The following is a 22,489-nucleotide window of genomic DNA, read 5'->3' on the forward strand; positions in this document are numbered from 1 at the left end:
AACACAGCATTTGTATTGATAATTAATTTAGAGATTAAAACCGGATAATCATATGATGAAGAATGACCTGAGGAAAAGCGGAGCTCTGGGCCCAAACACTGCCATCGAGGCCGAGAATAGCAGCGGAGGACAAGTGGTGGCCGTTCTCGATTTCGCACATCAAGTGCTCATCAACGTATGTTTGCCACGACATTCTTGTTTGTTTGTTTCTTTTGATAAAAAATGACCCACGGCTGGATCGTTAAATTTTTCTGATTTCTTCTCTGCGTTTTTTGAGAGACCAAGGAGTATAAATAGGAGGGATTAGTGGTGGAGGGGTGGGGCCCATGGAACGAGGAATTAATTCAGGGACGGAGCTCCTCCCTTCCTTGCCAGGTCATCATGCATGGATTTGTTCAAAACCAATACCCAATCAAGTTCATTATAACAATTTGGTCCGGTTAATAAATTGGGTAAACTACTTACTTGGTCACCCACCTAATACTTATTTTGTATTTTGGTCATCCTACTATTGTTTTTTTCAAAATCATAATTGACGTTCTATTTTGATTACCCGCTGTTAATTTTTAACAATGATACTGATATGACATTTTATTATTATTTTTCAATGTTGATGTGTCATTACCTTATGGTGACTCATCAACATCACCAATAATTTTTTTTTAAAGATGAGTGACCAAATAGAACCAAAACATAACATTAAGTATAATTTGGAGAAAAAAATATTTGGACGATCAAAAGAAAAACTAAATAATAGGTAGAGGACCAAATAAGTAGTTTGTCCCGTAAAATAATGTTTTTTTAGTGAGTAATATTTTATCGCATTTCATGTGAAAGCCAAATTATAAAAGAGTTAATTGTATTATATGTCCTCAAGCTACAACCATTATTTTAAATCAATCCATAAGCTTTTGAACATTTTAAATTCATAGTCAAACTATGACACACATTCTATATTAATCCCTAATCTTTTTAAATTTTCTAACCTAAGAACCAATTAAGAATGAAAAACATAGTTCATGAATGGATTTAGAATGTTGAAAGGTTTGGGATCAATTTATAAGTGTCATAATTTGGAGATGAAATTAGAATGTTCAAAAATATAGAGATCAATTTGAAACAACGGTTAGAGTTTGGGATGTATGGTGCAATTAACTCTAAGTAAAATATAAAAACTGAAAGAAAAAGAAACCCAATTCAAACATTTTAAAAAATAACAACAATAATTTAGTTTACTTTAGTTTTCAATTCAAGTTTGGAACTTTATATTCAGGATTTTATCAAGTCTCGGTCTAGTAATTAAATTCAGGTAATTGGATTCGAATCAAGATTGTCAAATAGAGCTCGACTCGACTCGAAAACTCGCGAGCTTAAAAATTTCAAACTCGACTCGAACTCGAAATCCTGAACTGAAGCTTGTGAGCAGCTCGAAATGAAAAATTCTTAAACTTAACTCGATTGAAGCCTCAAACTCAAACTCGAACTTAAACCTTAAATACATGAAAATCTTACTGTGTTTTTAAAAAAAATCAATACATAAATATTAATATTATTAGTAATTTATTTTAAAAAATAAAATATTAATATATTATATTTTCGAGCTGCTCACGAGCTTCACGAGCTTTTCGAGTCGAATATCAAGTAGCTTGTTTCGGCTCGTTAAGAACTCGAGTCGAGCTCGAGCTCGAGCTCGTGTCGAGTCTATTCAATCCGAGTATTTATCGATTCGATCTCGAGTAGCTCGCGATCTGTCTCGTCTCATTTACAACCCTATACCTGACAATTAAAAACATATAAAAATTTACAATTTCTTTTTCATGTTAATGAAAAATAACTTATCTAATAGCGTCATATCTCCCTTATAAGAAAATAAAAACTACACGAACCAATTTATCTCATTAGTTAAATGAATTGCTGTTATTTCTAGAAGTCACGGGTTCAAGCACCAATAGTTACAATAACGTGATTGAGCTTTTATTTCAAATTGTTGAGAGTACTCTTTAGAAGAGATGCTACTTTTATAATCGCACCTTAGTTTAACAAATATTTTTTAAATTCTTTTTAGTGATTACAAAATAATATATGTTTATAATTTCTTTTAACTATTGATAATATACACAAACTTATTCAAATATGAGAGACCATTTATTTAGTTTAGTGATATTAAGCTATTAACCAATATAGTACATTGGGTCAGGAAGCTTGAAAGTCCTATTGCCAACATTAGTCCCTAAGAGATCACTCCATTGACCACCCATGTTCCCAATGATTCTATGCCGACTCTTTTCTAGCTTCTTCCTCTCACTTGACTTGTACACCGTTGCCTTTTTGCCCGAGTAAGATGATCCCCTGAATTCCAATGATCAACATAAACAAATTACCAAATCAAGACAAGACAACAATATATATGAATGACCACCATGTTATTTTCCCTGGATAAACTACAAGGTTAATATCCTAACTGTCACCTTTGTTCTATTTTGGTCACCTAATTATTATTTTTTGTTTTAAAATTATATAATATTATGTTTTGATTTCATTTTGGACACTCACAATTAAAAAAATTAACGATGACATATACATGTCATTATAAGATAATTTCACATCATTATTGAAGATTTTTTTTAAAAAGTGTCATATCGACAATTCTATTACTTTTTTAACAATGGAGGACTAATATAAAATTAAATGTAACATTATGTATAATTTTAAAAAATTATTAAGTGACCAAAACGGAATAAAAGTGATAATTAAGTACTAAACACGTGGTTTACCTTTTTTTCTTTTTACTTACTTGAGTATAAGTTTCTCCCGAGTGTGATATCCAGCTTGTCTTAAATTATTAGCTGTTAAATCTCTTTGATCTTCTGTTCTTCCTGTCAAACACCACCCTTGTCCCCATAGACATCAGCTTTTCGTACAGTTTAAGACTCTCTGGTAAAGCCGGGGCTTTGCCTTCCGTTACCAGTTATTGAATAGTTTGGGGTTATAGGGATCCACCTGTTCGAAAAAAGAATTCATCGGGCATTTTCAATGATAAAAGAGAGTATTATTTTGTTTATAAATTTTGAGTTCGAACAAGTACGTCTGCATGCATGATAGTGTGTTGTTAATGTCTAAGAAATATTTTGATCAAGACTATTCAAAAAAGATATAACTTTTAAAAGTAAATAGGATTATCACATATGCATGATTATGTAACGTATCCAAATCCGTACTGAGCGTAATAAGGTAGATTGGAGAGTGAAGTCTCGTCTATGTCGAAGACCCATACGTCCTTGCCGTCTCCGCTGAGGGTTAGGCTTTGAGCGTAGAGAAGAGCCTCATTAGCCACCATGCTCGAGTATTTCCTATATTGGTGACCCAACATGTAGTATCCGACGTAGTCTTTGCACTGTCCCGGTACTGTAACCCAATCGATAATGTTGTTCGTTTCAACGCCAAGTCGAGACCGAAGTCAGATCGTGGTCTGAGGAGGTGAATGCCGTGGCCTGGGATGGTGATCCCTTTGAAAGCGTTGTGAAAAGAAATAGAAAGAACTACAATGCCATGTTGTTGTATAGTTTTAGATGTACTGAAGGAATAAAATAGGAAGGGTAGTTTAAATAGACTAAAGTGGATCAACTCCACCGACGACCCACAAATGGGTTTTCTCTGTAGAACAAAATTTAAATGATATGGTAAAATTACATATATTTTTTATACGTAACAATAATAATATAAAGCGTGTCTAATTAAACTCGTTTATTTTCTAAAAAAAATAATTTAGATTAACATATAATTATATATCAGTTTCCTTAATTTCATTGCGCTCGTAGATGTATTTAACCACCCCAGTAAAATTTGATTGTCGAATTAACATCCACTTTAAATTAATTCTTAAATTGATATTTTTTTCTTTGAACAAAGACACATCTTGTCAACGGGAATGTTCAGAAGACACGTTTAACATGGTACATATTTATAGGCTAAAGTTTTCAAAAGTTGCGCCCATGAGAGCGAAAATGAAAATACAAAAAATATGATGGCCTAAACATACATGAAATATATATATATATATATATTAAAAAAGAAATGCTCGCGACACATATCAAACATTCATATTTATATGAGCAGAAGAAGTGCGTATTTATACGATATGAGTTTTGAGAATTTCATGGCCGAGCAATGGCGACGACAACATGTGTATATATATATATATAGGTATTGTTTTCACTCATTCGATAAGTATATTTTTAAAATATTATACTTAAACACTTAAAAAATCCGAATAATATGAGATTTGAGAATTTCATAGTTAAAGTTATTGATTTTAAGTTATTAAAGTCTAATCTTGTACGTGATCAGATTCATGTTAATATGACAATTGAAGAAAGTTCTGGATACTCAATTTCTATGTTAGTTGTTGTCTTTTGAAATACTTGAATTTAAATATCCAAAACTTCTTTTTAATTGTCTTACTCGCATGCAATTTATCTTTGACAACTCAAAATCTATAACTTTAGTCATGTGATTATCAAATATATAAATATAACCTTTCTACACGTACACTCAATGAGCGACAAAAGACAAAACTCATACACATGTTGTCGTTATCTCCCAGCTTATGTTTACGCAAATATGTGTCTTCGGCGCGATACTTTACATTTTGCCCCTTTCTTTCACTTTTGGCCTTTTTTTTTTTGTAAGTTTTTACTATTATATAGTCACGTAATTAAAGACTTGTCATTAGTAGGGGTGAGCATTTGATCGAGTCTAGTCAAAAAATTTCGAGTTATTTGAGTTGACGAGTCATATTTTACAATTTGGGGTTTATTTGAAATTTTTTCCGAGTCGAGTCGAGTCGATTTTTCGAGTTTCTATTTAAATTTAATTGTAAATATGTATAATATTATAATATTATAATATTATTTGATTCTCATTTAAGTGACTTTCTATAACTATATATACAATACAAATATATTTTTTTCATATGTGATATACATATATTATACAAAGTCGAAAGACTTGACTCAAACTTGAAAATAAATCTACCAATTACTAAAAATTTCGAGTTATTCGAGTTGTATTTTACAACTCGATTTGAGCTTGAAATTTTTTTCGAGTCGAGTCGAGTTTTGCTCACCCCTAGTCATTAGGAATGAATTCATAATTTTATGTTTGATGGATAAATTTGAACTTATGAAATTTCATAGGAACAAACTTCAACTTATAAATTTTTAGAAGGACGCAAATAAATTTTTAATAAAAAATACATACTTTTTTTAAATACATAATAATTTTAAATTTTCAAAATGATGACCTCTCTCAGAGGCGGGGCTAGAGGGAGCACAACTTGTGCGACCGAACAGAGCCCCGGAATAGCAAGGGCCCAAAAAAATAGATTTATTACAATAAAATTTTCATTTTTTTAGTCTAACTATACTTTACGAGAAATGAGCTCATCTTTATGATCTACCTATCCCACACCGTTAGGATTTGTGTTAGTAATATCACCAATCTCCCTATATATACTGCATTCAAGCTTTGCAATTTTTATTAAGGGTCTCTTTATAAGAATTTAAGGATTTCTTTTTAAGAATTTACACAGAACATCCGATGTCCTAACCCAACCCTGACCTCTCTCATAACCCCGCCTAAGTCTATCCTTTCTGTCATACAGGGCATAATTGATATTATATGCTTCTGTTTTATATGATATAAAAAATTTATCGGCAATAAATATCTGAAAATTATTTTCTAAGATGATAATTAAGTGAAATGCCTATTTAACCTAACCTAGCATCATGTGCATAGATATGTGTTTTATATCTCTGACCAAAGTATGGATTTTATAACCACGATTTTAGATATGAAATGATTCGCATACTATTAATAGAATAAAGTAATAAGATACAAAGAAAAGGCAAAATTAATAAAAACAATATAGATGTGATATGAATGTATTTATATTTTTTAACGATAAAAGTTCATATTTATTTATTTATTTAACGGTTTAAATAGAAATTAATATTATCGAGTAAGATAAAATTATTATAGTAAATCTATCTCATTAAATATTAAATACTATTTATAAAAAAATATTAAATACTATTATATGTCTAGGGTATCGAGCCTAATAACATGGTTAAGCTGGAACAGTTATGTGCCAATTGATTTAAGAAATTGATAGGTATTCGGTATAAATATATTTGAACATATTAAAATAACTAGAAGAGTCTATTAACATGTTCGAATTTTAACGTTGTGAGCAAAATAAATTGAATAATAAAAGAAAATTTTATTTTGGCTAAAAGTATAGGCTTTGAGTAATTATGTATGTACGGTGCATGTTGTCAATATATTAGACCTTGTAATCACCCTAGATAATGAAAAAAACAAACTGAGTTGAGAGAGTCGTTTCTATAATTACCTATACAATACTCAATCCATATTAATCAAATACTATAACTTTTAATAATTGATGGACTCAACAAAATAATATCATATAATCGGGATCATTTTGTAACTTTAAATAGTCGGACGACTCAACAAAACAAAGTAGTACTTTATAATTGAGGGACCATTTATGCGTTTTACCCAAAAATATATTGTGCTAAAAAGTGAACAAATGCAGTGGATCGGATCTAATGAAATTAAAAAGTCGAAAGAAGATAAGTAAGGATTCATTGGACCGACACCATTACACGTTTAAAGGAAGCCTGTTTTCAATTGAGATAACCGTTCAGGGAAAGGGGGAGAGAATAAAAAGAGCTGTGAATTCACTGAACCTCAAACATTGAAACAGTATTTGGGAACAACAAATTTGAAGACGCATCACTAATCACTTGACAGAGGGAGGCAGAAAGATATGAAACAAAGAAGGTGCCTTCAACCGATCCATTTCCCCATTGGATTCCAATCAGGACTAATAACCTAATAATTATTCGTAAAAAACGATTTATTTGACTAATGTACAACAAATATATATATATATATATCTTTTTAAACCCATAACTCTTTAACCACTAAGTCCACCTGACTAATTCTATTATTTGGTGTATCTAAATGATTAGTTCGTCAACTCCAAATCATAAATAATAAATCTTAAATAAAACACATGTTCAGATTATAATCTCATATGTAAAATATTTTCTCTACTACCGATATATAGAATAATTTTCCATAATTTAAATAAAAAGATGCACATTTTCATGCAAAGATACATAACTTGGATGAAAATACGCATAGTTTAGCGGAAGGATACAGGTATAAATAAAATGATACCGATGATTGTTACAGTTTATAAAGTTATCGATTATAATCGTCGACACTCATTTTTGTTTGACATTTAATTTAATCAAAATTAATTTATTTTGAATAAAAGATGTGTTTTGTAGATCCCTGTTTTAAAGAGAGAGAAAAATCCCTGAGGACTATAGAAGAGTGCTTGGAAAAAGAAGAAATGTAGGTTAGTTTTCGAGAAGAGTAAAAATCACCAAAATTTTGAGAAAAAAATGATAGAGTGAGAGTACTTATCTTCATCTGAGACTTGGAACACCACTGAAGATGAAACGCTGTCGAGAAGCCGAATAAAGGTCTTAAAGTAGGTTATTTATACCAAGTTACTTCATAAAATATTTTTTGGGACGTATTGACGCTTGAAGTTTAAATCATTCACTCATTTGTCCAAAATTGTTAACTTCGTTAAAAAAAACAAAACAAAGATAAATTACATATTTAGTCATTTAACTATTCATACGTTTATGTTTTGGTCACTCAATTATTATTTTTTTCAAATCATCATTAAACTTAATTTTTTTTAGTTTTGATCACCCAACTTAATTACTTTTAAAAAATTCATAATATATAAAAATTCATTTCTATCTCAAATCAGCACTTTATTTTTTGTTTAATGGCCGATCAGTTGTTAAATTTAAATACGTCAGTTCTAAAATATAATAATGTTCTTTAATAAACCAAAGTCCAACCAGTCGGAATGTAAAATCATTATTAGAAACAGAAAAGGAAAAAAACACAAGAAATGCAGACAAAATGAGACTGGGGGATCAGATTTAGCCACGTGATTTTATCAGATGGGGAAAGGCAGGCAATCCGAGGGAAGTTCGATTACTAACTCATTTAAAACACAAAAAATCCGAAGCAAAAATGCGAAAGCAAAGTACTGGTATTTATAATTGCATCTGAAAGGTGTAAAAAGCAGTACCCAGTTCACCACTGATCGACCTCTAAACAAACAATAAAATCAAAATTTCACCTTAATCCCATGTAATTATAATTTTATAAGCGAACATCAAAGCTGAAGAGATCCTTTTTCAAGCTTAAAAGAAACCCTATTTGGGACCTCTCTTTGTTACTAGCTCCTCATGCATGCTCCGCCATTTGTAAGCTAAAACGAAGCTCTCTTTCTCTTTTGCAAAAACACTACTTGTTTATTAATGTTATTTGCAGGTAAAAAATGTATTGAGAGTTGCAAACTGTTGGGTTACAGTTGGCAGTTATCTTGTTCAATAATATATACCTTTGCTGGCTCTTTGTCCCCTTACCTTGTCCACAATTCACTGCCATGATGTGGGGTTTCTTCTTTTTCTTGACCTTCTCTTGTTAATTATAAAATCAACGTGATCAAGTTTAGCCCAATAAAAACCAGGGTTTAATAAGTTGTCTCTATCGGGTTTCAAATCATGATCCGAAAACGTGATAACGCCCGTGAAATAGTGGTTTCGTCGCCATCCGGATTACCCGCTACGGCCGCAATAGCGTCCAATAACGCCCGTGACAACCACAATCATGATAAATTCGAAATGACCAAAAATACGATCGCGACTTGAAACCCTAGTCTCTATCAGGCAGTGGAATTAAGTGGCGGAGCAAAAGCTTGGTCAAGGTAGATATAAGTTTTATTGACACTGTCTACCTTAAAATTTTTCGTGCTCACCTTGAAATCTGAGTTTTTTCGATTATTTATTATTTATTTTACAGACCAGCTACTATACACACATGAACAAGACCACAGGACCAGCAACTATAGACACATGAACAGGACCACGGGAACAGGACCACCAGCTATCTGCTGCAGTCTACTTGCCGGCACTGCCCACTGAATCGATACCGTTGAGCCCATTGGCTACGAATCTGCAGCCATTTTTCTCTTTTGTTTGCAGTGAAATAAGAAGCTTCGACAGCTCCTTTGTGTGTTGAAAATCATTAATGGTAACGGGTAACCAGAGCGTCCCCAATATTTCTGGGGCCACTAGGGGAAAATAAAAAAATATTTTAGTTACTTTGAATAATTAATTTAATATTTATTAATAAATATAAAAATAATTAATTTTTTTAAATGTATTAGAGAATAAAAATTAAAATATTTAACAAATTAAAGAATATAATTCGAAAAAGGAAAAAAATATTTATATTTAATTTAAAATTGGATAATTTAATGGGTAATTGAGGATGCTATATTGTTAATTGGTTTATTGATGGTTTTATATTGAAAATTAATGAGATTTGAGAAATTGAAATTTAGATGTTATATTAAACTATTTTAACGTTGGTTTTATCCGAAGCAGTTAATGAGATAGGGCCCAACTGTAAAGATTAATAAAATGAGGCCCTAAATGTAAAACTAAAGGAGCGAGGTCCGAGCAATTGTTCAGGTGTTCGGTGTTACTGCCAAGAGCTGCCAAGGCCCTAAATGCAAGTTATCATTTTATACACTGAACTTTTAAAAGTTATAAATTTGTCAATCACGTTATAGATTTTTAACAAAATGATCATTCGATGTTAACAGCAGTTGGTTAGGGTGACGAAAATCAGATGTGGAGCATTAACCAACTGGTCTAGCACTATTTTTGCCATGCGAGATAGTTGACCATCTTCCTCTCAACTCCACAATGACAGTCGTCAAGCCATTCATTTCCAAAGAGGTAATTCTTTTCTCAGCATTTAAAATATCACATCAAACAACTAGAACCAGCTTCTTCCTCTTTCTTCGTACATATATAACAACTCTTGAAGAGTAAGTTGGGAATAAAAGAGAGGGAGAGAGAGATTGGAAATGACAACTGAAGTAGCTGCAGTTGAGATGATGCTCCTATGCGTCATGGAAAAAGCTTATTGATGCAAGAAATGAAGTTGAAGCGTCGCTGCTACTGCGCTTTATACAGCTTAAAGGGTAGTGTTTGGTTCTATCTTTTTGTCTTTACGGAAACCTTATTCATTTGTTGAAGTTTTTGTTGAAGCTTAGATCTTCAATGATTGGACTCAAAGGTTCGGGACTCGACGACTGGGATTCTCTTCATCTCCTTCAGCTCATTGTTTTTTCTCCGGCGTTAAATGTGATAAGGATTTCAGTGTTTCTGCTTTGAATGCGTCATTTGCTCCTCTCTTCGACACCATTCCTTCTGAAATTGGGCTTCTAAAAAAGCTCGTCAACCTCACTATTTCGTCCGATAGTCTTACCGGGAAGATTCCGTTGGAATACTTACAAGTGTGATTCAACTTGAGATTCTCAATGCTTATAATAATTTCACTGGTGTTCTTACCATAGAGGTCGTCAACCTCAAAAATTTCAAGCATTTATCTTTTGGAGGACTTTGTTGGAAAAAAGAGGGTGAATTTAATTGATGAATCTAATATTTATATTAAATTTATATATTTTTTAATATGGTAAATTAAAAGATATTTTTAATTTGAATATTAGTAGGATAATTATTCTTTAAATATGTCAAATTAAAAAGAGATTTATTGTATATTTAACTTTGAATATTAATGATAATTATACATTTTTAGATATTTCAAATTAAAATAATATTTATTTAAGTTTAAATAGTAAAAGGTGTCTATATCTTTTGAACATTTCAAATTAAAAGATGTTATCATCTTATTAAATTTGAATATTAAAAGATATCTGATTGGAGCATGACCATGCATTTCATAGTCTCACTCAATCAAGTGTCCTAAGATGTCGCTCCCATTATGTAGGAGGGACAAATCTTATGTTGATCGATGATATCCCATTACATTGATCGTAGCATGTCCAACATCAGTCTTTATAGTGTAACCAACTATAATACACATTTGATTGTATCAAAATATACAACTTACAATGTTACAATAGTGATGATCTCAAGTTTAGTAGTCATACATTTAGTTATCATCACTATGAATAATGTTGTGACCGTCACATAATGATCCAAGAAACATATTCATAACATATCCGTCCAATATGTTATTCTTTAACACATACCTATGTCTTGATTTTGGCATCTCAATGTCAATGACAACACATTGTCATAAATCAACTACACATTATCCTTAATGCATTATTGTTGTCCCGACTCACAATAACACTATAAGAATAATCATATTATTCTCAGGACTTTATTATAGTTCAATTTATTTATATACACAAAATAATAACTAAAAATAATAATGACAATACCTTATATTAATGATTAAGGTAAAACAAAAATGTTATTAAAATCATCTCAGAATTGATCTTTATCTTGCTTCACTCCTTGATGTACAAATGAATTGAAAATCTCCATTAAATTATCTTAAATGTAATCTCGAGTCTTTTTTTGGTTGATCCACTAAATTACCCCATCGATTGAAATATTTAAACATTATTGACTTTAATTCATAATAAGGTGTATGGATGGTTGGTCGCATGATGCCTAAATTATGATCATTATGTAGTGGCACAACGTGGTCAAAATAGGCTTATAACTATCACCCAATGGGTAACGTGGTGACATTACTTGGTGTATCCCTTGTTGCATACCAACATTTCCTTGACCATCAGATTAACCATCAACTAATTGTTCATTCATTAAATTGAGTCTATAGTGAACGTTGTCAAAATGTCACGTCTTTTTACAAAAATATATTAATAGTTATATAAGATGAGTCTATAGTGAACGTTGTACAACAAAATAAATTATTAATGTGACACACCGATGTACATCATTAATTAAATTATCCTTATTAAATAAATACAAAAAAATTAATGACTTATTGACAATTAATCCTTTATTAGAATTTAGTTTTAATTCTAATACGAATATAACTAAATCACGATTTTTTATTAAAAATGTAATTAATTTAGAATTTTGTTTGTTTAAGATTCAAACACTTAATTTATATAAATTTATAAAGTCATCACCAAGAGCAACATCAACATCAAGAATCAATTCCCGACAACCACTGTTCATCGCCAGAAAACTATTTTCATGATAGATATCCAACTTAGTCCAACACCAAGATCACAAGGTAAAGATTTTCCGGTGATGAAAATGGTTTTCCGACGATGATCAGTGGTCATCGACGGATGATTTTTGGTGTTGTTGTTGGTGATGAATTTGTAAATTTATATAAATTAAGTGTTTGAATCTTAAATAAATAAAATCTTAAATTAATTATAATTTTTAATAAAAAATCATGATTTACATGTATTCTTATTAAAATTAAAACTAAGTTTTAATAAAAGATAAATTGTCGATACATCATTAGGATTTTTAATATCTATTTAATAAAAGTAATTTAATTAATGGTGTATATCAATGTGTTACATTAGTGACGTATTTTAATTTTTCTAGTTATATATATAGGTATATGATTCAATTACACTGTGTAAAACTCTTTTAGTTTCTTTGATTTCTCTCAATCAAACAATCCTAAAAAGGTGCAAAACGAAAAAAGTTTTGTACGTTGTAAAAGGATCCTAACCCATATATATATATCTGATCGGATTCATATACAACTCAACCCGAATTGACCCGATAATTCAAGATTGACACGAACCGAAAGTTAATGATTCGATATTTCCCATACCAAAAATCAACGAATCTATTATTGACCCAAAATAAAAATCAATCAATTTTAGATATTGACTCGACCCGACTTAAAATAGACTCAAACCAAATCCAAACTCGAAATGATCCGACTTGAATAGAACCTAAACCGAATATAATTGAAATTAAAATGATCCAATCCAAAATGACCCGACGACACCTCTAAATATCTCATCATATTCTATTAATCCTAGTCCTAAAAATAATTTTACTTGTTTGAACCAAACGTCCATTTCCGTTTCTCTTAGAGAAATTGGTGTTCTTTTTCTCTCATTTCTTGCTCATCTCTTCCCTTGTTTTCCGATAATCTGAGGTAGATTAAACGAGTTTATATTATCCATAAGCGACTAATATTAGCATATCTAAATTATGCAAGACTCTTGTTCTCTTCTTTTACATTAAATTGATTATTTGTCAATCTTTATGTATCTGTAATGAATTGCTTGTTCATATAGATAGAATTCCAGACATTTGCATTTTGGATGAAGAAGACGAACCTATGATCTTTCTTTATCTGGGATTCATAGAATAATATGATCCAACTTAAACGTTTATAGGTACGATGGTAAGAGAAAACTCAGGTTTTAGGCCATTCTTGGCGAAATTTGGGGTAGTCGTTGCTCTCTCTTTTGCTGGCTTCCTTTATTCTCGACTCAAAACTCGAAAGCTCAGACGATATTGGCCGTCCCCTCCATTCCTTCGTGTTCCGGGTTGGAAGTTTTAGCCTTTTTTATTCATACTTGTTCTTCTTTTCCTTAGTAATCAGTTTGATATTCTAAACTTTGTCATTGTTTTGATTTTATGCATAGATTGTTTCTTCGACATTGATTCCAGAGGAAATGATCGCCATAAAGATATGTTACCAACATCTGACCCTGTAAGTTCCCTTTTACATTATCAGGATTCCAATCTAAACACCAGAATATCATTTGAGATTATAAGGTCAAGTTCGAATCCTATCACCGTCACTCTTAGTGGGAAATCAATAAATTCCTATATAAATCTCAATTAAGTCTTAGGTATGCCCTGACCCTAGACTGATGGAGCCATCCCTTACCTAAACATAAAAAAAACACTAGAATATCATATCATATTAAACACATTTAGATCCAATATGTGTCACCCTGTGTTCAGTTTCTAGGTTCTAGGTAGTGACAATTCAATATTATTCTCTAGGAGATCATTTAATATATATATATATATATATATATATATATTAATTAAAATATTTAAATACTTTTATCAATGTAAATTATATATTAAAATATCATATTAATAACTTTTTTTATTAGTTCTTAAAATTTACATGGTCACATAAAAATTGAAAGAAACAAAATATATGGATAATAATTTAGAATTGTGTCTAAGATTTTATTTTTTATAGATAAACAATTAATGAACCCACGTAATAAATATAGATATTTGCCCTCAAAAAATATATATAGATATTTGAAATAACAATCAAATATATAAATTGAATTGAAAACATATTTTTTTTTATAAAAATACCTTCAAATGAAATGAAATTAAAAACTGAATACTTAATAACTTATTGAAGTCTTTAACTTAAAAATGATGGACAACAAACATAGAAAAAGAACATATATTATGTGTCTTTAAAAATGAACTCTTGTTCATCTAAAAATAATAATAAAAAAACATTAACTGTTTTTAATAAACCATATTTAAGTGGTTTCTCAATTTTAAAATTGTATATATTTGTTTGGGACAATCAAATTTACTAACTTATTATACATATTTTTTATATGCCAACTTAATAATTTAAAATATATATATATATATATTAATTTTTAATATTTTTATGGAGTCATGGTCCCACTAGTTCTTTAATTCTGCCATTGTTTCTAGGTGTTTAGTATATGTCTCAACATATAGATGGACCCAAAAGATGATTGATTCGTATCTTAAAATTTTAAAATTTTAATATTTTTTTTAAAATAATTTATATTCTATCTTAAAATTATATAAATTACTTCTACTCTTAAATTTTATAAGTTTGATAAGTTTGGCTCAAGTGAATATGATGCTTTGATTTCCCGCTGACAGGAAGAAATGTCCATGCAACGAACAAGTGTTGATAATGCTTCTTTTGATCTTTCTCCTCGCAACAAAGACGTCGGAGATGTGTTTCTATCGCCGGAATATTCAGACAACATCGGGAGCTCCCCTAACCTCGAAACTGAGACACCCGTGTTAGACTTAGACAATCCAAGAGACTTTAGGAGTGCAGATAAAGACGATTACGAACAAGAAATCAAGTACCTAAGAAACATGGTGAGAATGCTCAGTGAAAAAGAGAGAAACCTCGAAATCCAGTTGCTCGAATACTACGGCCTCAAAGAACAAGAAACAGCAGTATTGGAGCTCCAAAACCAATTGAAGATAAACAAAATGGAGGCCAAGATTTTCACGCGCAGGATCGAGTCGTTACAGTCGGAGAACCAGAGATTAGAGGCCCAGGTTTCGGATCACGCGAGGGTCATCGCGGAGCTCGAAGCTGCAAGATCGAAGATCAAGGTTTTCAAGAGGAAACTCAGGCAGGATGCTGAGCAGAGCAGAGAGCAGATATTAAGCCTTCAAAAGAGGGTTTCTAGGTTGCAGGAACAGGAACTCAAGGCGGCTGCTACTAATCAGGATTCCGAATCTAATTTGCAGAGGCTCAAGGTTTTGGAAGTGGAAGCTGAAGAGTTGAGGGAAGCTAATCGGAGATTACAGCTGGAAAACTCTCAACTTTCTCAGAAGTTGCAGTCTACCAAAATCCTTGCAGATTCGGATAATCCCGAGGTACTTGTCCCCCCCCCTCCTTCCCTCACTTTTCTTATCTTTATCCAGGGTAGTTCTGCTATGCCCTAGTTTAATTTTAGATTAATTAAACACTATTGTCAATTTAAAATGATATTATTAGGGCTTAACAAATCTTGACTTGACTCGAATTCTTTTTAATTTGACTCGACTTGAGAAAACTTGACTCGAATTAGCTTTGAGTTGTAATTTCATAAACTTGACTCGATTCGAAAAAAATTTAAGTTCAAATCGAGTTGTAAAATACAACTCGAATAACTTGAATAGTAACTCAATTTTTAGTGGTTAGTGGATTGATTTTCAAGTTTACGTCAAGTCCTTCAACTCTGTATGATACTATGATACACGTATATTACATATGAAAAAATATATATGTATTGTATATAGTTATTAAAAAACTATTTAAATTGGAATCAAATAATATCATAATATCATAAATATTTACAATTAAGTTTAAAAAGAAACTCAAAAAATTGACTCGACTTGAATTTTATAAACTCCCATTGAAAAAATTTCAAGTCAACTTCGAGTTGTAAAATAAGACTTGTCAACGCGAATAACTCAATTTTTTTTGACTCTACTCTACCCTATTGAACGCTCACTCCAAGTTATCATATTCAACCTAAAATGTTATACAATTTATTATATTTTTTGTTGCAATCGAAAAAAGTTACATTGCGGCGGGTTTAGAGTTTACAAAAAAAAAATTATACAATTTGTAATAATTTCGGATACAAAAAAGGTAATATTTTTTGGACATAATGTCAAAAATAGCCACCCAAAGTTTACTAGAATGATCATTTTAGCCCTATTATCTTTTTTTAAGTCTCAATGTTTTATTTTAGAGTAAAAATGTATATAATATTTGACTAAATAGTTACTTTGACTTTTATTCTTTTATTATAAAGTATTTTGACCCCAAACGTTTCATTTAGGGTAAATGGTCATATTTTGGAGTATTAAGAAACGTTGAACGTCAAAATACTCAAAAAAAAATATGGGCTAAAATATTTTTGATAAACATCGAGGTTACTTTTTGTAATATATCTTTTCGATTTCAATATAAAATGTACTCCATCCAACAAAAAAAAAATTTATGATTATGGTAAAATTTTCAGTTGGAACCAATTTAAATTGTTTCAAGTTGTATTTTAAACTTCCCCTTTATCTGGCATTGATGTTTGATGCATACCCTAGACCCTTTATTGCTATGTTTTCTGGGTTTATTTGGTTGCAGGCAGAAACAAGTGAAATGATGAACAATTTGAGGGAAGAAAACCAAAAACTGACGAATCAAAACGAAAAGCTGAAAGCACAAAAGTTCACCGATGTTGAAGAACTGATGTACCTTCGTTGGGTGAATGCTTGCTTGCGATACGAGCTGAAGAACAACAAGCCCCGTGCAGGCAAAAGATCGAGAGATTTAAGCAAAACCCTAAGCCCGAGGTCCGAAGCGAGGGCCAAAAAGCTCGTACTCGAATACGCCAAAGCCGAAGCCACAATTGCCGATAAAGGGAAGACCAACAACACCGATTCGGATTGCGATCAATGGTTGAACTCGTCCCCCCAACCATCCATCGCCATCGATTATTCTTCGGGCGATAATTCGTCGACTTCGAAACCTGTCAACAAGACCAAGTTCTTCAAGAAACTCAGGAAATTGCTACGGGGAAAAGACACGAGTAAAACCGACGAAGATGCTGAATCGCCGACGTCGAAGAGTTCATCGACAACGTCGTTGGATATCCCGAGAGGGAGTACGAAAGATCCAGAGAAATTTCGAAGGAACAGCGATTTCGGTTCTTATGGATTCAAAAGATTGATGTCCGGCAAGGATGATGATCTCGAATCACCAGTTGAAACCCAGAAATTCTATCAGGATTCTGATTCGATTCTCAAATCTGATCTGTTCAAGTTTTCGGAAGTTTTGAAACAGCCAGCACCTAAACCGGGGAAAGGAAAGATACAGAAAGCAGCAAGCATAAAGTAATAGTTTACTGGGATATGTTTTGTTTTTGAATACTTGGTGTAAATAATTTGACAAGCCGTTGTTATATGTTCAAATGTTATATATATATAGATTGAGTCATGACTCAGTTGATATCATTGTTCTTGTAATACATAGGAGACAAGGTTTAAATGTGTTTAAATATACAATACTTTTCGATTTGAATAACAAATTTGGGTAATATTTTAAGCACATTGTAGGGTGATTTGTTTGTAATAATGCAATTGAAAAAAATTGTTCGAATAGGGCAGTCGAGAGATTATTTGTTCGACTGGGGTGAATGTTACAATACACATCGAAGTCGCACTGAGCTCCCCACGTCTCCCCATGGTCGCATGGAACACCATGCGACTCCCCCTCCCTGGATCACAATGCGGCTCTCCCCCTAAATTTTAGCCTTCTCAATTTTTTGCAATAATGATTAAAACATAAATAAAAAATAAATATGAAAAAATATGGGAGACGCATTGCACTCCATGCGTCTCCCCCAAATTTATATTAGAGTCGCATGGACTGCAATGCATCTTTGGGGTGTACTGTAGCAATCACCCTATTTGAAGAAATAATTCCGATAGTGCCCTATTCGAATAATTTTTTTTCAACTGCATTATTACAAAAAATCAGCCCACATTGTATCAAAATTATATTGTATATATTTTTTGAAAAATGTAATAGTCTATACAAATACCAACCACGAGAGATAAGTAGGGACGTAAAAAAATTGACATGATCTAAAAAATTGATTGAAATCGATTTTAGTCAAAATTGTTTGTGACCTGAGATGACGATAACCCGAAGTCATTTTGAGTCTGAATTGGTGTTTACCTGAATAAAATATAGTAACCAATTAATGTACCAGTAGGTATCTAGTATCAATAATCAATTAATATACCAATTGACATCCAGTATCAGCACTCGATTACTCGTGTATCAATACACCTGAAACAACGTATCGATATGGATTGAGAGTTTCAATTTGGGAATTACGGTTATAATATATAAATTAGGGTTTAATTTTGAGAGTTAGAGTTTTAATTTGGGAATTAGGGTACTCAACTTGGGAATTAGAATTCTACATTTGGCCTAATTAGAAAAAAAGGGTTAGGGTTATGGTTAAGGTTTGAGAATTAGGGGATTAGGGGAAGCCAAAATTCGATGGCGGTCATCACACACAGGCAAACACGATCACTATCAATGAAGGCGGCACCAGTCGGTGACGACTTAGACGACCGTCCAAGTTTTGAAACAAAATAAAAATAAAGAAAGCTTACCTTATCGGATTGGTTGTGCGAATGGCGGGGAATGACGGCCATGCAAGGAGGTAGGAACGGCGGTGGCAACTTCAATGGCAAGGAAAATATATTTAAGGTTTTTTAATTTAGGGGTTGATATTTGATCCAATTATTATTAAAATTTTATGAAAATTAATGTAATTAATATTTTATTTTAAATAATTTACCTTTAAATTTTTAACTAATTTATAATTGTACATTGAGCACTTTAGAATTTTAAATTTGTATAAATTAAATTAATAGTTTTCAACGATGCTCATCGTTAGTGGTGCTCATCGATGTGACAAACTCATCCCTTTAAAAATATAAAAAATAATGTAAATAACTTTATTTTTAAAACCCATCCCTTTAAAAATATAAAAAATAATGTAAATAACTTTATTTTTAAACAAGTTTATTCGATAAAAAAATCATGTATTCATATTTTATTTTTGAATTTATATTTAAATTTATAATTTAACAATGTACCGATTTTGGAAATCGTGAGAGTACTTTAAATACTTTTATGTGTAACCAACTTTCAAACCTAGTTTGACTTTGATTTTAAATGCAAACTGATAAAATTATTTTTAAAATAGGAAATTTCAAAAATCATTTTCTATTAAATGATTTGATAAGTGTTCTGTTATGAACTTAAGAACTTACTGACATGAATTGAAATACTCAAGCTGGATGTTCATTGAAGAACAAGAGATTTACAACGATAGAGAAAAAACGATAAGAAATAGAATAGAAGACTAGAAGAGAGAGGATAATAGTTTATCACAATATTCATACCCTTTTCCTCTACCCTCTATTGCATGTATAATAACCAACTAAACCCGATCAACAAAGCCTTGGGATACCTCCTCCCAGGTGTACTCTTACCCATCACGTGCTGCCGACTTAGCCATGGTGGTTGTGTATGTTGCTTTAACATAGGTTGCCTTTGGGTCATAACAATACCCCGCTCTTGAAGAGAACCTTGTCCTCAACGTTCGTAGGAGATGCCAAACTTGAATTTTGTTCCCAACAAAGATAGTGAAGTAACTTCTTGTTGATGAAACGTCGACATAGCTTTAATCATGGACTCCGGTAGTTTAAAGTTCTTATCTGATTCTCGAACTTTGGTTGGAGTAACAACTGCCATATCAGGGACCATTCCATTAACTCGAGTTAGGGAACCCATCCAAGCAAATGCACTAGTCCGCCTTTGGAAATCATTGAAGTCAAAATATGTATTCCTTAACTTCTTTTGCAAATCTTCAACATATTCTAATTGGCACATAACTCCTTATGCCTTCTCAACCAATGATAGAACATATCCAATCTTCAATAGGTATCCAACCATTCGATCAAGATAAAATTGTTTAAAGTCCTCCATGTGCTCTCCGTGATCAACAAGTTTGATTGGTTTCCCAAACACCTCATTATTGCTCAAAGTTGCACCATCTCTAGAACCTTCATCTAGCTTTGTTATAATGACACACGTACTCTCTATCTTTTGTAACCAATGCAACATCTTTTTGGTCGGTCATTCTATTCACAACTAATTTGTAAGGCTCAATAGTTTCTTCATTTCTTGCAACTCGTCCATCATATCTTTATTTATCTGGGGCTATCTTGCAATGTTCATTATCACAACATCTTCGATGAAATAGTCTAATTTCAGAGGCATTAATCCCGAAGGCATTTCTAGAGATATTACTTGATAGAATTATGCTTTAACATTAGTGTCACTCATTAGTCGTAACGCTAGACGGTCAGTTTGAGCAACCTCATAAATACCATAGGACTCCAATAATCTCTGTAGTGTAATCAACTTGTCTAGATCTCCCATCAACTCTAAAGTGATTGAGTGATCAGAAACTTTCACAACCGTGGCTCTAGATATGTCAGTAATGTCAAGGATATCACGTCGAGCAGTAGAATTCACAACAATCTTTATCAACATCAATTCACGTGCAGCAAATGACAAATAGGTAAGATCTTGTACCTCGTGAATATCTGCAAGAATATAGGATTATTGCACCAACCTACTAATTAATTAATCTATATCGAGGAAAATCGTTTTTATTCGAGAGATCCACTCTGTTTCAATATGCCCAACTGTCAAACTTTGATTGTAGTTTCTTCGAGCAAAAACCCCTATAACATTTATGAGAACTTCGTAAGGATTATTTACACTTATGGATAAAGTGTGAAACTGAAGTTCACTTCTGTAATGCTTGAAACCCTCATTGTCCAAAACTAACTTGTTTTGCATTTTTAACAAGTAATTAACCCATATCAAATTGTCAATGTCCTCTAGTTTGTTACCACAATAGCAATATCTTGACAAAACTTTTCCAACAATTTCTAATAAATTATTAGCCACAAACTTGCCACGAGGATATGTAGTAGCTAATCCAATCATTTCTACAAGCTCCCCAACTCCGTCATCTTTAAAAACATTCATTACTACCTCAGGAAAAGAGTTGAAGCCTCCACAAGTATCTAATCGGAGCTTCCAAAGAATTAACCATCTAGAAATGAAGGTGACATAATTTGTAATTAAACTTCAAACAAGACGATTCATAGATATTCCCATCAACAGAAGTCAAAATCGATAAGGATCATCAAACTTAATAAACTCCTCTACATGTGTAAACACTCCCGAATAAATGCTTTTTCAATGTATCCGAACAACAACTAACAATAAGGAAGTCAGCGTATATAATTCCTCATATAATGTCAATGAGGTATTTGCTATACATGTCAATTCGTATGTAGGGTAGAGTTACTTACTGTAGTTGAGAAGATTCTTTATTCCCATTAAATCTATATTTTGGATCTCATCTTACCTTGGTTCTTGTGGTTCAATGACTTTAATGCCAATATCATCACTAATACCTTCACCAAATTTAAGTAGCATTTTTTTGCCAAATATAGGATATGTGTCATCTTCAGCATGTTTTTCCATTGTCTCAATCGCGTTGGAAGAAACAGTGATCATTGTTTCATCAGTTTGAAATTTAAATCCATCGCTACTTTGATTTGTTTGGTCTCCAATATTATTCACCTTTAGTGTTGGCAATCCGTCGAACACTTGGTGTGTCTTTATGCTTGATTAATCTTACCTAGTCATAACTTCCAACGATCCACCAATCTTGACTCCATTTGTCATATTGCCCTGAGTTATTTGGGTAGTTAAAAGTGTTAGCTGCCTATGAATCTCTTTAAGCAGCTTTAGATTTTTATCTTCTGTCTGCTTTAGATCTGTCGAAATTGATGATTTGTTGCTGATCACCATGGTTTGAACTCTCAACTCCATTTCTTAGGACACAAATCATTTTCGAATGGCATCAATGAAATTGTTCCATCCGTCCAACTGTCGCCACTGCTGCATCCACTGAAACCATTTCTTGGCTTCCCCTTCCATCTAAAAAGATGACACGGTTACCCGATGATGATCCATTGTCCCCTAGAATTCAAAGAAACTGTGGGATGAGGATATCCATTTTTCTGGATCTTTTCTGGTAAACAATGGCAAT

At 32.0% G+C, this 22,489-nt stretch overlaps 2 protein-coding genes and 1 pseudogene across 4 annotated transcripts in view; 1 reads left to right on the plus strand and 2 right to left on the minus strand.

Annotated features, from left to right (window-relative positions):
• LOC120195959 (profilin-3-like) overlaps positions 1-9,812 on the minus strand; it is a 32,169-nt gene extending 22,357 nt beyond the window's left edge. For 2 of the 3 annotated variants that reach the window (XM_039197890.1, XM_039197889.1), the window contains exons 1-4: positions 9,808-9,812; positions 8,032-8,040; positions 4,381-4,385; positions 68-209 (exon numbers count right to left, since the gene is read on the minus strand). In XM_039197890.1, coding sequence (XP_039053821.1) covers positions 68-193 — 126 coding nt within the window. In that variant the 5' untranslated portion in view covers positions 194-209; positions 4,381-4,385; positions 8,032-8,040; positions 9,808-9,812. Of the gene's footprint in view, positions 1-67; positions 221-4,380; positions 4,386-8,031; positions 8,041-9,807 lie in introns of those variants that run through there. The other variant, XM_039197891.1, reaches the window with a different exon arrangement.
• On the minus strand, positions 2,172-3,457 carry LOC120195929 (annotated as a pseudogene).
• Positions 9,813-13,416: 3,604 nt separating the features above from the next.
• LOC120195930 (protein CHUP1, chloroplastic-like) lies at positions 13,417-17,667 on the plus strand. Its single transcript, XM_039197857.1, has 4 exons — positions 13,417-13,564; positions 13,664-13,731; positions 14,922-15,659; positions 16,915-17,667. Exons 1-4 carry the CDS (start codon positions 13,417-13,419, stop codon positions 17,665-17,667), a joined length of 1,707 nt encoding a protein of 568 aa, XP_039053788.1.
• Positions 17,668-22,489: the final 4,822 nt, after the last annotated feature.

This window comes from Hibiscus syriacus, unplaced genomic scaffold (genome assembly GCF_006381635.1).
Source record: "Hibiscus syriacus cultivar Baekdansim isolate YM2019G1 unplaced genomic scaffold, ASM638163v2 tig00117021_pilon, whole genome shotgun sequence".
Classification (NCBI taxonomy): domain Eukaryota; kingdom Viridiplantae; phylum Streptophyta; class Magnoliopsida; order Malvales; family Malvaceae; genus Hibiscus; species Hibiscus syriacus.